Source organism: Diuraphis noxia, unplaced genomic scaffold (assembly GCF_037042655.1).
Source record: "Diuraphis noxia isolate RWA-SAM2 unplaced genomic scaffold, SU_Dnox_SAM2 contig0003, whole genome shotgun sequence".
Lineage (NCBI taxonomy): Eukaryota > Metazoa > Arthropoda > Insecta > Hemiptera > Aphididae > Diuraphis > Diuraphis noxia.
The window spans coordinates 30932132-30947695 of NW_028301713.1; the positions used below are offsets into that span (position 1 = coordinate 30932132).

Below are 15564 nucleotides of genomic sequence, written 5' to 3' on the forward strand. Positions count from 1 at the left end.
TACTGAACGATGATATTATATCGTTTCAAAAGTATTCATTTTTTTTTTTTTTTACAATTCATTTTTCATTATAAATTTTATGTTAGGACTATTTAAAACAGTAACAAAAATAAAGTAGTTTTATTTTAACTTTCAATTTTACCCAAAATTTTAGAAAAACATTAGATGTATCAAAAGTATTTTAAATAAATTTTAATTTTAATTTCAGAAGGAAGTTTAGATGCAGTGAAACCACTTCTAAAAGGTCGTTCAATAGAAGCGACATTCAGGGTAAAGTCCTCGAACACGGACGGCAACGAATCAGACACTAATAGCCATAGTGCGTTATTATTGTGTGATGACAAACGATTGACAGGCTCATCTAGTAAGAGTAACTACGAACTTCACGAGTTAAGAGATGTAAATCGACTACTAACCACCAGACATAAGAATCAAATATGACTACGAAGATGCGTAGCCGCTTGGTTTCGAGTGATTGACAGTAACCAAAAATTTCCATTGTTGGCGACACCAAAACCGCATACAATTTATTAAACAAAAAAAATATTATTAAAATTGGAAGTTACATTTTTTACGTGATACCTACATATTAAATTAATTCAAAAAGAACAAAAACGAATATTATAAAAATAAATTTCAAAATGAAGAATAAAAAAAAATTTTTTTATTACAATGTCATTATACAAGTACACAGACAAATAATTTGAAACATCGAAATTACTAATTAACTGAATAACTGAAAGGCATAAATGTGATTGGAGTAGATTACATGGTGCTATGTCAATAAATTGATCAAGTATAACAATAATAATTAATAAAAAAAAATGTATAATGATTAAAAATCAACTTATAAAAACATGAGTATGGTTATGTTGAATTAATTTTATGAATCATCTATAGATTGTGCTCGAAGGATTTTCATTACCTCAATATCTTATTTTGTGGATACCTATTTCAAATTTAATATTTTTTTTTTCTTCAATCTCTATTACATCATTAATTGAATCATTATATTCTGCCTAAACTTTTTGTGATAGTGACATATTATTATATCGATCGATTTAAAAAAAGTCAACTTTTGTAAGTAAAATATAATTTGATACTCCTTAAATAATTTATATAAAAATAAATTATAGTAAAACATATTTTATTTCCAACTATTAAACTAAAGATTGAAAGAGCCAAACTTCTGTGTTTTATCTAATATTGTGATTCAAAAACACATACAATTTTTCCTACTATCTATAAACATAATACGAATATGTTTTTCATTCAAAATTATTTTTTGTGAACTCAGAAGTTTTAATATTACACAATTTTGAGAAATATAACTAGCAAAACATTTAAGCAGATAATCTATAGGAATTCAAATATTTGTTAAAGTGTTTAAAGAAATATAAGTACAGTATTACTTTTTTAGTCCTACTTCTTAAAAGGAAAATGTCCTACGTAAAATTTATTACCTATAAGAATTTATAAACTCAAATAAAATATAATAAAAAATAATTATATACTCTCATTAAACCTTAAATATATTAAAGCCATATTATGAATATGGTTTTTACATGCCTCTGGTGACAAGTTTATTTTACATTTTAACTAAATTAAAAATTAAATTCTTTTTGTTTTGTTATCAATTAATTTATTCATAAATTCCTGTGGTATAAGATTATACAACAAGTCTATTTAGATAATAATATACCTATATAATCCCCTATAGAACACATAAGAAAAGATCTAAAAGCTCGAAAAAAGTTTAATTCGAGTAGCTCAAAGTGGGATACCTCAATAAGTTAAATTGAATAGATACAAAAATGTTAAAATAACAATTTTTAAAAAGATTAACTACCTCGTCAAAATTTTAAACAATTTTACTTCCTTTAAAATTATGATTGGGTACTTACTTTCAAATTTCAATATACTATGTATGTGCTAACAAGTAAATTAACTCGAAACTCTAATTTGCAGTTAAATTTATATAGATATTTAATTATTAAACCTAATTTCCTAATTATTATAAGTATTTGATTGTTGAAAATCTAAAACAAGATCATTACAACCTACTTATTTCTAATTTATTATAAAATAGTTATACTTCTTATCTTAAATGTTTTAGTTTTCCAGTTGAGCTAAATTTTATAATACTGTTAATTCTAATTATGTATAGCCTATTTTCTTGTGTCATGGACTTGTTGCTTTCCAATTGTCTTTAATACAATCATGAAAATGTATGTCAAAGTTTGACTGTACTAGCGAAATCGTGGTTAGGTATGTTTTATTTGTTATTAATAAAAAATAAAATGTTAAAATGTTTGTTGTATAATAAATGTTGTAAACTTTGTACTATTATTTTTTAAGCATTCCTAGAGCTATTATAATTATTATTAATATTATTATTAAAATAATGATTTATCAATATTGTTTTTTATCTTAATCTAAAATACCTATCCTTCATTTTTCTTGATTATATGATATAGATACTATTATTCTACTAATTTTGACACATAGGTAGATAATAATTTACAAATAGTATCATAAATATCTATTTTAAATAAGCTTCATACTTAATTATTTGAATTAATTTATATCTAATTATAACTATTATTTACCTGTCAATAAAGATATAACTTATAAGTTTAACTAACCTTTAAATCTTCATCAACTTGAAGCACATAGTCTACATTACTACCACCAATTACTACCTAGATCTCAAAACAAAAATATTAAACTTATGATTTAAAAACATTAACGAAAAAGTATAAGTTAAATATACGTACAGGAGATTTCTTAGATTTTTTTAGATCCTTTTTTACTTCAAAAACTGATTTTGGGATGGACGAAAATTTTGAATAATACTCCAGTGTAATTTTACTTCCAACCAAAGAGTTATTCTTCAATAAAGATATGTCTAAAAACAATAATAATTAAGTATGAATAATTAAATATATGAACTGCTTAATCAAATAGCATATTTTCTAATTCGTTACTAGTATCCATGGAAAGTCCTTTTGTTAGTCGACTAACTTCATTCAGAACAAAAGGAGTAATATTTTTTCCCACGATTCCTTGCTTTTCACACATCTGACGAGCATTTTCTATTGCTTTGTCAATTTCTGATTCTTTAAAAAGTTAAATCATGTTACTTGTTAGCCTTATTGTATTATTGTACCCTATTTTTATATAAAAATGTTCATAATACAAAATATAGTTACTTTTTATTCTTTCTTCTAGTATTGGAACTGCTAACAGAATACCAGATCCCGTATTTTGACAATTTTCTAAAAGGCCAGCTGCTTCATAGGGTGAAGTTACATTGCACACAGACTGATAACCACTTTGTTTAGTATAAAATGCAGGAAATTCACCATTTGTATCATATGAAGCGACACAGACACCCACGGTTTCCTTAAATTTAAATAGACAATAAGTTAAGTACCTATATATGTTTGTCATAACTAAAACAAAATGACACTACATAAATGTTAAATACTTACAAGGTACTCTAAAGTTCGTCCTATATCAAGTATAGATTTTATACCAGCAGATACAACCATTATTGCACATCTAGACAACTCTAATAAATCAGCACTTATATCTAGGGTATTTTGACCATCAATATGAACACCGCCAATTCCACCTGAATGTAATAAAAATGAATTAATAATAATATTTTTTTCAACATTGTGTGTGATATGTACTATGTACATATTGGTACATATTTACCAATTTTGAAGTTTAGAATTAATAATGTAGGGAAGTACATACCAGTAACAAAGAATTTTATGCCCAAAGCATTAGCAATAACTAATGTGCCAGATACTGTGGTGCCACCATTTAATCCCTAGAGTCAAAGTTATTACAATGCAGTAATTAGAGTTTGTTTCAATAAGAAATTTCATACTCAAAAATATACATAAAAGTTATTTTAGGATTTACTTGGCTGAGCACATAAGGGAAATCTCTCCTTGAAACTTTGACAGTTTTTTTCTCAGCCGATAACCCAAGAAAATCCATCTGTTCAGGACACATACCGGCTTTAACCCTCCCGTTAATTATACCAATTGTAGCCGGAATTATATTCTATATAGAAAAAATATGAATAACAAAATAGGCTATATAATGTAGGTAATAAGCTATTGGTTTTTATTCAGTTATAATAATTACATGCGACTTGATGATGTGTTCCATTTCCAAAGCAGTCTCCACATTTTTTGGGTATGGTAATCCATGTGTAATAAGAGCTGATTCTAATGCAATTACTGGTTTTTGATTATTTAGAGCATTTTTAACTTCAGTAGTGACATCTATACAACTTCTAGAAAAATAGCGGCAAACATACTTGAAATTTCCCTTCATAATGAAACTAAAGTGGTAATATACTGTTTTCCAAATATTACAACTTCAACGTTTTGCAGTAAACAACAATTAAACAACAAATTCAAAACTGGTAGGTAGGTATAAACAAATTATACTGTGTTTTGGTAGCTTTAATCACAATAGGTAAGGAATGAGGTTTGGTATAAAGATAAAACACTTATGAGAACATTCAACTGTATATCACGACATAATAACAATATTTAATTAACTCAAATATAATTGATCGACCTTTGTAGTCTGTACACAAATAGATAAGCTACCTTCTTACTTGCCTACTGCCTAGATAGTATAATATTAGGTTGTAGCACGGTATGGAAGTAGATTAACAAATAATAAAAAAATTATGATGATAAAAAACAATATTTACATAGATGATGTCTACTAGAAGAAATAAAAAAATAGTAATCGATGCTTGATTGTACATGTGCTCCTGGTAGATAATTTCTATTGGTTATTATTTATACCTTATATTATATGGTAGGTAAATAATATTGTTATACATTATTATTATTTCCTACAAAATAAATTGCTTGAATAGTCAATAAGTCAATTACCTTCTACATTTACAAAGCTACAACCAACTTCAACATTTTGACTCACACATTTAAGTCGTCGATTGCCGATATAAAATTAAAATATATAGGTACGTGCCCAATTAATGCAAGTATTTTACAGTGATATTTATTTCTGTAAATAAACCGACTTGCCTTAACCACAAGATAAGTTCACACCGAATAAATATTTCACTACTTTGTCCCTGCAATACTAATTAACCGCCTGACAGCAAACAATAATAGATACGCATTTATTGTATTGTTTTTATTTTTTTGTGTGTGATAGGTTTAGTAGACGCAACTTATAAAGCAGAAAAAATGCTTCGATCTATAATATTTCGGTGGTGGTTTCTACAGTTCCTGGTAGGTAACAAATTGTATCTAGTTGGTTGGTAAGTATACATAATACAACTTTTAGTGCCTAATTACAGTGACCTCGTGACCAGCTCAATGAAGAGGCAACTACAATCGACGCCTATATACAGTACAGCTAAGTATAGATGCCTCTCTTTTTTATTTACAATATGTATCTGTTTACAAATGCTCATTACTAACTTGAAATTTGTATTTTTTAATAATTAGAATTATTTTAAAATAAAAAATTATATACAAACTCAGATAATGTTCTTACCATCAAGTTTCATAAAAGTTCGATTTACTATAATTTTTGGAACTAGGTATAACGACGTTACACGTGATTTGCTGAGCCTGAATTTCCTATGTATGTTATGTTATAGCCTTATATAGGTACACTTATCAGACGGTGACGATAAATGTCAATGTTCCACCCTTTTAACTACGAAATAATGTTGTTTATAATAAATTATATTAGTATAAATATATTATTTTCGATTCTGTAGAGCACAACATCGGTCATTGCTTAGCAATGAAACGATTCACACTAAATTATATTACTGTCATTACTGAACATAATAAGAACCAATATACATGTGGAATACAATTTAAATTATAAAGTATTTTGTAGTCTTGCAGACGGTCAAATGCAACATTTTCAAAATATATATTGTGTAACGTGTAAGACAGTTAAAATAAAATATAAGGTATAACAAAATTCATATCGACATTACTTTTATAAAGTGACCGATTGCGATTTTGTCAGAATTCTCACTTTAAATAATATAAATAGGTATTACCATAATTGTATAAAAATAAATTAAATATTAATGTTTTCAATTTCAAATATTTGGTCGATGTGTGATCATTACTGGATGTCTGGATGCCGATGCCACGTAAATACTTTTTACAGGTTAAATATAGCAAATAGTGGGTCTATGGCGTACTCAGGAGTTTTCAATGGGGGTTGAACATTTTGTTTTTTATCACTGAGACTTTGTCACCTTCTTTTTAAAAATATTCTTACTAACCTATCTAATCTTACAGTTCTTAACAGGTAATGCATGCAATCGTTGTATATTGCATGTTGACATATGATTTAAAATAGATATATTTTGATTATTTTTTCCCTTAAAAAAAATTTTTTTTAGAAAATTGCTCCTGTGAGTTATATTGTATATATAGGGGAGAGGTGGCCACAGTGAGACACTAAAAATTACTTTTTAAATATTGTTTTTGTTTTGAGTGATAATCCTTCAACAGCGTTATTATGGTTTTATTCTAAATATTATTGAGCATTAAAAAACATATTAATACATTCTAAAATTTAACGAAATTTTAACCCAGAGAAATTTTTTTTTTTAAATTCATAGTGTCTCACTGTGACCCAGCCTTGTACACAATGAGACACGTCACGGGGCACTATATAATATAAAACCTTTTAAATTTGTTGTTTATCTTTTATATTTGAACTTTTCATTTCACAACATTTTATTATATGATAAAACAATTAAAGAGAATTTTTTAAACAAATTTTAAAATAATTAATTGTGTTTTTGTACAATTAAAAAAATGTAGGTATTCACTTTGTTTATTTCAATAGTTTTATGTTAAAGTTTTAAAAATTAAATAAAAATCATAACCTAATATCACTTTATTATGATCGCAATTTATTTCAACAGTCTTGTTTTAGAGTTAACTGATGTTGGGTACAGCGAGACAACAGTATTTATTTGTCTCACTGTATACCGATCTATTATTTTGCAGATTTTTTATTATTCTCGTATGAATATTTATGATAAACAATTGTGCATATAACTAAATCGTGCACGAGAAAAATTTAATCTATACATACCTTTAAAATACGTAACTTTGAATAAAATTCGATACCAAAATTGAAAAAAACGAAGCTAACATTTTTCACGTTTTGATAACAATATAAAAAAAAAAATAACAATATTATGATAAGATGATAGTATCATTTTTGACCTGAACTTACTAATAGCACGGATATAGCTACTAGTATCTATATCCATGACTACTGACTAATAGTTAACCATTATGTTTATTATGGTTTTATGAATCTTCTGAATTCTCCATCTGATGGTTAAATATTAAATTAGTCGACTTATATTTAATGGATCATTGTGCCCCATGTCTCACCGTGGCCACCTCTCCCCTAAGCACGAACACACAAGACTACATAGGTTAGTGAGGTTATGGGGGAGGTTCAAACCCCACGAACCCCCCCCCCCCTTGAGTTCGCCCCTGTCTATTCATCTTAACGTACCATACCATAAGCATTATTTGCGAGGTCGTATAGTTTGTTTAGTTGTTTAGTAGGTACCAGGGGTGGATGGCCTATCGGGAATCTTCCCAACTATTATTAATATAATTACAAAAAAAAAAAAAATTATATTCAAAAAAATGATCTAAATATTCTCAAAAATTCTTGTAATAAAAAAGTGTGCAAAAATTGTGCTGTTTGCTGCTTTAATGGGTATATGGTATATCGATGAAAATATATATAAGCTTTACAGTGATGTATATTATCAATTAGCACTAGAGGACTAAGGTATCTATTTATATACATATATTATATTTTATATAAGTATCTACTTATGCTTCCTTCGACCCAGGTAATGCTTAAAATAATATTTGTATTTCATTAGCTTAAATTTTATATATTTACCATACATTACAATGTATTTATTTATACATTTAGGTGGCTTACGAACGTTCATTTTCAATTTTAAAAGTAATTAAAACTCGCTTGAGAAATGCTATGAACAAATATAAATAAAGATATTTAAAAAAAAATTAGATGCTGACCAAGTAATTATTGAACTATTGAAAAACCAGAACAAATTAAAACTGTCTATTTTTTTTATACTTGCTGTATAAGACAAGGTAATAGCCAATAGGTATATTGTGAACAGTTGGAGAAACAATAAAATTTAATTAGTATTTACCTATATAATAGGATTACAGCATTAAATGAAAGTTTAAATTGAATGTCTATAAGTTACGAAATATTTAATATTTTCTATATAAATATATTTGAAAATTATAATAAGACTAAACTTCAGGTTCAAGTTAGTACAGTCTGAACATGTTAACTTTATTTGACCAACCCAAAACTGTTATAGCTTTAATGATAGGCACCTAATATATTTCACTAATATTTACGGGTAACACTAAACAAATTTTAAAATTTGAGTAGAATTATGACCATTTTTTTTTCAGTTGTTGGAGTGGGAGTGGGGGGGTTTACATTAGCGGTGCACGGTAGGTTTGATCCATATTTCCCGAGCCGAAAAAATTCGCCAATCTGTCCCTGGTAAGTACCCCTTGAGTAGTGAAGTTTTGCTAGGACTTCCAGCACTGTGTTAATGTGTATGTACTTTATATTACATTATAATATGTACAGGATAAAAACATCGTCAAGACGTCAAATGATAAACAAATATAACAATGATTATATTATATATAATAAATACTCGAATAACACAAAACTAAAAGTTTTAAATTTCTAATATTTGGTTGATGTTTGCTCCTATAACTGGAAGTCCCGTACAGCATATTTTTAGTAGGATAAAATGGCCTCCTGCGCACTTAATCCAATCGCATGTACAGTGTGAGCACCTATGTATAGTTATAGTATGAATAATATAATAGCATTATGATAATAGGTACGTGGACATTGGACAACGGAAACACGCATTACTTCCGGACTTCTGGTGAGAAATTGATGAACAAAAATGTGCTACATTGTAAACTTGTATTTTAGTTTAAAAAAAAAAAAATTTTTATTTCAACGTGAATATCAGGTATTTTCTGGAGAGTTTGCTATTTTATTGCAGTTTTCTGCACATGCAGAAATAATTGGAAGTCCTTAAGGCAAATGATTTAATCACACTAATGTACATACGAGTAAATCTTTGTTTTATTTGATTTTTGGATATATTATGATTCCAATCGTTATCGTACATTGTGAAAAATGGGTCTATTTGCTGCAATTATCGAAGTGGAATCAGATATGGTTGAAACAAAGTAAAATAAATTGATTAATCTAAATAGTTTTGAACACCTATATAATTTCAGCAATGTGATCAAATCATGTACCTAACCTAACCAAACCTATGTATTAATTTGATAAGTTTAAAAATTAGAAATTTAGGTTTGACATTATAGGTTGTAATATGAAATGGAATTTTCATATACTAAATTTATGAAAATATACTATAATATGCGCCTACAATCTTTTAAGTATAAACTATTTTGTTTGAACAATATTCTCTCCTTACATATAATGTAAATTATTTGTATATCACTTTATCGACTCATTTTTAAAATGCAAATTTTTATTTTTGTAGTATAACAATACAAGGTGGCGTTTCTAAAAAAAAGAACAAAAACCACTAATTTCATTACAAGATAGTGCTGTTTGTATCTGTATAAATAAAACAAATGTGTCGGATTTACTAATGATAGTTATAGTTATAAGGAACTAAGCGTAATTTCTCTTAATTTGCTATACAAAAAATATTCTAAATCCTTCATACTAATAAACGCATCAATTGGATCCATACATCAGTAAATGTGAATCTTTAAGATATGATTAATTACATTTTAATTATACAATAAAAGGTATAGGTCAGAAATTTGTTAATTATTTAGGACCTGCAATCTACATATTTCAATTAAATATATAATAATTGTAAGAAACATCTTAAAGTAATTAAATAAATATAAATAAATATTTATCTAATTGTTTTATTTCTGAACTTTTAACTTAAAAAATCAATCTGTATTTTGTCATTGCAAATAAATAGTTATCCAAGTTAATCTCAAGCTTACCTAAGCTAAATTTTTTTGTATTTAATAAAAAGATTATTAAATACAAAACAAATTTAAATATAATAACAAGTAGATATCTTACAATGCTATTGAAATATATATACTATGCAAATCAATTGTTATAATATGTTCAATGACTGCACATTTGCAATAAATTAGATAGTCTACAAAATATAAACAGAAAGCACAACATCGTGCTGACAAGAATTTCGGCTAATATAAAATAATACAAAAACTGATTAGTGAGCATACAAATTAATGTACTGAATACAGCAAACACAAACCATTTTTGAAACCAACCATCATATTTTGCATCCCTTCTTTAATGAAAAAAATATATCAAAATAATAGACATTAACATAATAATAATAAATCATTGTTACATTTCAGTAAAAAAAATATAAAACAAAAATCATTTGTTTAAAGTTTTAAACAATTTACAACTCATTAAAATTAAATATTTTATTTAAATTTATGAAATATTATATTTAAATTTATAGAATATTGGATTGGATTATGTTAAATAATAATTGAATTAAATTTTGTAATTTATGTATTAATATGTAAATAAATATTATATTACCTACTAATTACAGATTAGTATAAAATATTATGTCAACATTATATCATTACAGTACAATATATTAATTTTAAAATTATATAATACTTTAATACCATAAATGATTTATACTGTAATAAATAAAATATACAGTTATTATTTGTTTTTAATTCTGTAATTGATTTTAAAATTAAAATACATTATAGTAAATAATTAATATTTAGTGCAAAATAAAATATACTGTATGATCCAACTTTTTAAAATATTGCATCAATAATATAATAATAAGATACACACAGTTATTAAATTTAAATTTCAGTGAAAAATTGATAATATAATACTTTCACATAAAAAGTTTCCTGAAAGCAACAAGTAAACAAGAGATTTATAATATGTTTCAATTAGGCATAAAATATAATAACATCTTACAACATAAAAATAATATTATATTTGCTTATTTATTTTAACTACTATAGTTAATTTATCTAATCATAGATAAAATAAAATTTAAAATTATTATAAAGTATACAAAGTTAAGTAAATCTGATACTGTGTACAAGTATTAACCCAACTCCACATTGTCAACTTTTTTTTATGAGGTTATAAATATTTATACTTACTTAAATTTTGTTTTCAATTGCATATATCTTGCTGAGTATCAGCTGTTATTGACAAAAATTATATAAGAAATATAAATCACTATTTTGGTGAAAATAAATGGGCAATAAAAAATTTGTTTCACAATAATTCATAAAAATCCACAAATTCACAGACCCTATGGTTTAAAAGAAGCAATTTTCACCAACTGTGCATTCACATATGTTTTATACAATTTACATTAATACAACCAGGGTATCAATAGTTTTTCCTTTGATATAACACCATAATTATAAACTTATAAAAACTGGAGTAAAAACTGTTACTTGTTTAGTAAACAATTAGAAATCAATATCCAAAATAAGGAAAACTCAATTTAAAATAAATTATGTCAAAATAATTATAGTTTTCGTAGATCCAATACAAATACCTGCAATGAAAAATAAAATAAAATGAAAAACAATTCATTCTGAACCCTTGTAAATTTACCTTGTATATACTATATTCTGTTAAAAATAAGAAACACCTACATTAGCAAACAGTTTTCATCGGCGACAATCAAGTAACACCAATTTCAATCTATATACCTACCATGTAGTATAGCCATGTCCCCACACACAAGTTGGCTGCTGAAGACGTTTCTTATTTTGAACAAAGTATAGTCAAGTTAAATAATACCAGGATAGATCAGATTCAAATAAATCAGTAACTGTACCTTGTTAAGAAGATATGATCCTGCATATGTTGTCTCCGTCTTACAAGTGCATGACATACCAAATTTTACGCTCAATAGATCTTTTAGCTCCGTTAGTACAAAAATTAGAGTAAAATGACATCTTATAACATTTTAATATAAGAATATTATTTAGACGATTTCATGGACATTTTACTATATTTCAACTTTGAAGCGAGTTATGAGTATTTTAAAATAATACATTTTTAGTACTGCTTGAAATAGTTATGACTCGCTTCAAAATTAAAATATAGTAAAAAGCCCATTAGGTCATCTAAATAATATACTTATCTTTAAATTTTATAAAACGTCAATTCACTGTAAATTTTAAACTAACGAATCTAAACGTGTTTTGCTAAGCGTAAAATTTGTTATGTTGCGCACTTGAAGATGGATACAAGATACAACACATGCGGGTATCATGTCTTCTTAAAATTATGATTGTTGATAAAATCATAAATAATATACTTACACTTCCGTCAGATGCACTTGCTCCAACTTTGTCACCCCTAGAATTCCAGCAAACTTCAAAAATACCACCCGTTCCTTTATAACTATGAACTAACTGGCCACTCTGAAACAAAAATAGAAGAATTATTATTTCATCCATAATCAAAGTGGAAGTTGATTGTTATTTAATGTATTTGTTTATGATTTCTCATAATTGTATATAAATAATAAATATTTACTTGTGTTGACCATATGTGAACACATTTGTCAAAACTTCCAGATGCCAAAAACTTTCCATCAGGTGAGAATGCTACACTGTAGACAGGTTCAGTATGCTTGGTCAGAGTATGTATACATGCACCTCGCTCAACATCCCACAGACGTACAGTTGAATCAAATGATGCACTGGTAATATTCATAGTAAATAATAAATATTAATTATTAACGGTCTTGTTAAGACATAAATTCATTATTGTACTTACCTGGCAAGTATTAGATTCATGTTAGGATTGGCTGTTCCTGGACCGGTTGGACTCCATTTAATTGTATAGATTTCTTTGTTATGAGCTTGTAAGTCATGCACACAATTATCATGTTTCATAGACCATATTTTCAAAGTCATGTCATCTGAACAAGATGCTAATAGATTTCCTTGAGGATCCCATTTAATAGCATTAACTTCATTCTAAAATGTATTTAAATTATAAATTAACTCAATATTTGTTGTTTGTAAAAATAAAATCGATGGTGTCTTAATACTCAAAAAAAAAAAAGATACTCCTGGTTATTATTTAAAAAAACAAAAACCTAATAACTTAATTAAATATAAAAACTAATAAGTTACGACTTACTGTATGCCCTTGGAATGATTTTACTGGTCGATCAACACCTAAACGACAAACATGTATACATTGATCAGTACTGCATGATGCAAAACTACTGTTTGATTGCCAATCTACATCCAATGCTGGTGCTGTATGGAATGCAAATTGCTGATTGCACTGGCCTGAAGCAGCATCCCAAATAATAGTAGTCTAATATAAACAAATAAGAATCATGAATCAAAAGTAGAATGGAAGAAAAATAAGATTATTTACCTTATCAACCCCAGCACTGAGTATATAATTTCCTCTTTTATTCCATTTTAAAGCAAATATTGGACCCTTATGTTGACCAAGAGTGCTTGATATTCTGCCATCCGTCATCCAAATTCGAGCATAACCATCATATGAACCTGTGGCTAATAGTGTTCCATCACACTAAACATAAATAATAGATGTAATTAACAAAATAAAATAAAATACTTGTTAAAAATGTATAAAATAAGGATACTTGTTTGTTATCGCCCCGCTATATAGATATCGTGTTTAGCTCGTGATAGATGATCTATTTTGGAAAATATTTAAGGAAATAACTACATATTGCGAGACATTTTATATCATAATAATATATTAGTAAATTGCTTGCTTTTTTATTATATATTTATATTACCTACTTCGTTCAAACCAATATTAAATTACAATAGAAAAATTAATTTTAATGAATTACTTATGGTTGTTTTCAACAATGATACGGGAATTCAATTTTTACAAAAAAATAATGTTATTAAAGAGAGTGAAAAAGGTCATAAAATGATTATTAAGGGATCGCATGGCCGGAAGGAAAAGGGTTTAAGAGTTGATAATTGGCTAACTGGTTCTAGACTAGCAATACACACAATTATCCATTTCATATACTACTGGGTCAGAGAAATGTAATATGATACAAATTTGTTTATTGTTTCTTTTATTATATATCAATATATTTTATTTATGGCGGGCCAATAACAAACAATAAATTACCAAAATAAGTTACATACATTCCAATCAAGAGAAGTAACATCTTTATTACTGGGTACTTCAGTTCCCCCTTTTTGAATACAATGTCTCAATATAAGCTGGGAAGGAGCACCTGAACTGTCAGCCATATCCCAAATACGCGCTGTACTATCTCCTGATCTATAAATTCAAATTATTTTTTCTTTAAAATTAAAAAATATAAAATGCAATATGACTTAGGTTTTAATAATTTTTAGTATGTACCTATTAATGAAAATATACGTGAACATATTATTAGTTACAATTTAAGATTGTTAAGTAATAATGAGAAAAAAAGGTGTTTGAATTATATAATTACCCAGAAGCAAGCAAATCAGTGGTTGGATTCCACGCACAAATGAAAACTTCAGATTCGTGACCCTTAAGAATAGTAGATTTTTCGGCAGGTATTTCAATACTGCTATCTAGTTCCATTGTTTCAGTGCTGGTAACAGCTGGGGTCACTGTTGCTGTGCCTTCTTCACCATTTGTTTCTTGTGCATCATTCTTGACCACAGTTTGTTTTTGTTGATTTTGACTCTGTCGACTGGCAACAATTTCTGGCATAACTGCATCAATCAAAGACAAACTTTCCGTTAGACGTTGTTCTGATCCGTCTTCTCCAACGCATATCTCAGCTTCGGTGTAGTGCAGACCCTTTTGAATGATACTAATCAATGCAGCTGGCGGAACCAAAGCTCCATTGATGTTGGACTGAGAAATATGGGATTCAATACCAAATGTATATGCCGAATGTTGAAAGCCTAAACGAAATATGCATTCAATTCAAATTTAGAGCAAAACATAATAAAAGATAATTACACTTACCAGATTCTTGTAGGTATCGATAAACGAGAAAGTTCAATTCATCACTCGAAAAAGCCATTGTCTGAATAACTTAAAATTATTTAAAAATTACGAAAGTTAAGCATACTCTTGTATAAAAATAATAATATAAAAAACTTAATACTAAGAACTAAAGCCTAAAAAAATTTGACAGAGAGTTGGAGAAACGGAGACCTGTGTTCAGTGTTTACGAATCAGCATTCAGCGCGACTGGCGAATTCACTACCGCTAAAATAACCCCCTCCGAGATAAACAAAAACTGTATATTCTCTTTGGAATATTCTTATCGTCTTTGATGATAAAAAAAGATAATCGTATGAGAATCGGACTTTCTAACCACGGTTTAAGATAATTTAAGATCATCGTGGACCCAAGTGA

The 15564-nt window shown here is 27.2% G+C and overlaps 3 protein-coding genes across 4 annotated transcripts in view; 1 reads left to right on the forward strand and 2 right to left on the reverse strand.

The window, feature by feature from the left end:
* Positions 1-2416, forward strand: part of LOC107167112 (uncharacterized) — a 72741-nt gene extending 70325 nt beyond the window's left edge. For both annotated transcript variants that reach the window (XM_089224828.1, XM_089224829.1), the window contains one exon: positions 209-2416. In XM_089224828.1, coding sequence (XP_089080954.1) covers positions 209-441 — 233 coding nt within the window. In that variant the 3' untranslated portion in view covers positions 442-2416. The remainder of the gene's footprint in view (positions 1-208) is intronic.
* The window catches only part of LOC107167113 (uncharacterized), a 152297-nt gene extending 147715 nt beyond the window's left edge, over positions 1-4582 (reverse strand). The window contains exons 1-8 of the mRNA XM_089224826.1: positions 4165-4582; positions 3937-4080; positions 3766-3841; positions 3495-3637; positions 3213-3405; positions 2988-3119; positions 2778-2908; positions 2646-2702 (exon numbers count right to left, since the gene is read on the reverse strand). Coding sequence (XP_089080952.1) covers positions 2646-2702; positions 2778-2908; positions 2988-3119; positions 3213-3405; positions 3495-3637; positions 3766-3841; positions 3937-4080; positions 4165-4356 — 1068 coding nt within the window. The 5' untranslated portion in view covers positions 4357-4582. The remainder of the gene's footprint in view (positions 1-2645; positions 2703-2777; positions 2909-2987; positions 3120-3212; positions 3406-3494; positions 3638-3765; positions 3842-3936; positions 4081-4164) is intronic.
* Positions 4583-11129: 6547 nt separating this feature from the next.
* ebi (transducin beta like ebi) lies at positions 11130-15393 on the reverse strand. Its single transcript, XM_015516012.2, has 9 exons — positions 15169-15393; positions 14660-15104; positions 14343-14481; positions 13582-13743; positions 13336-13518; positions 12967-13169; positions 12724-12889; positions 12507-12608; positions 11130-11731 (listed from the first exon to the last, which is right to left on the reverse strand). The coding sequence occupies exons 1-9, from the start codon at positions 15224-15226 to the stop codon at positions 11702-11704; spliced, it is 1488 nt and encodes a 495-aa protein (XP_015371498.1). The 5' UTR covers positions 15227-15393; the 3' UTR covers positions 11130-11701.
* Between the last annotated feature and the right edge of the window lie 171 nt (positions 15394-15564).

Excerpts from the sequence above, each read along its gene's own strand:
- ebi (XM_015516012.2), bottom strand. The coding sequence starts at position 15,226 with ATGGCTTTTTCGAGTGATGAATTGAACTTTCTCGTTTATCGATACCTA. Across the intron at positions 14,482-14,659 it reads ACTGATTTGCTTGCTTCTGG|ATCAGGAGATAGTACAGCGC; the intron begins GTAATTATATAA and ends TTGAATTTATAG. Across the intron at positions 13,744-14,342 it reads TTACTTCTCTTGATTGGAAT|TGTGATGGAACACTATTAGC; the intron begins GTATGTAACTTA and ends ATTTATGTTTAG.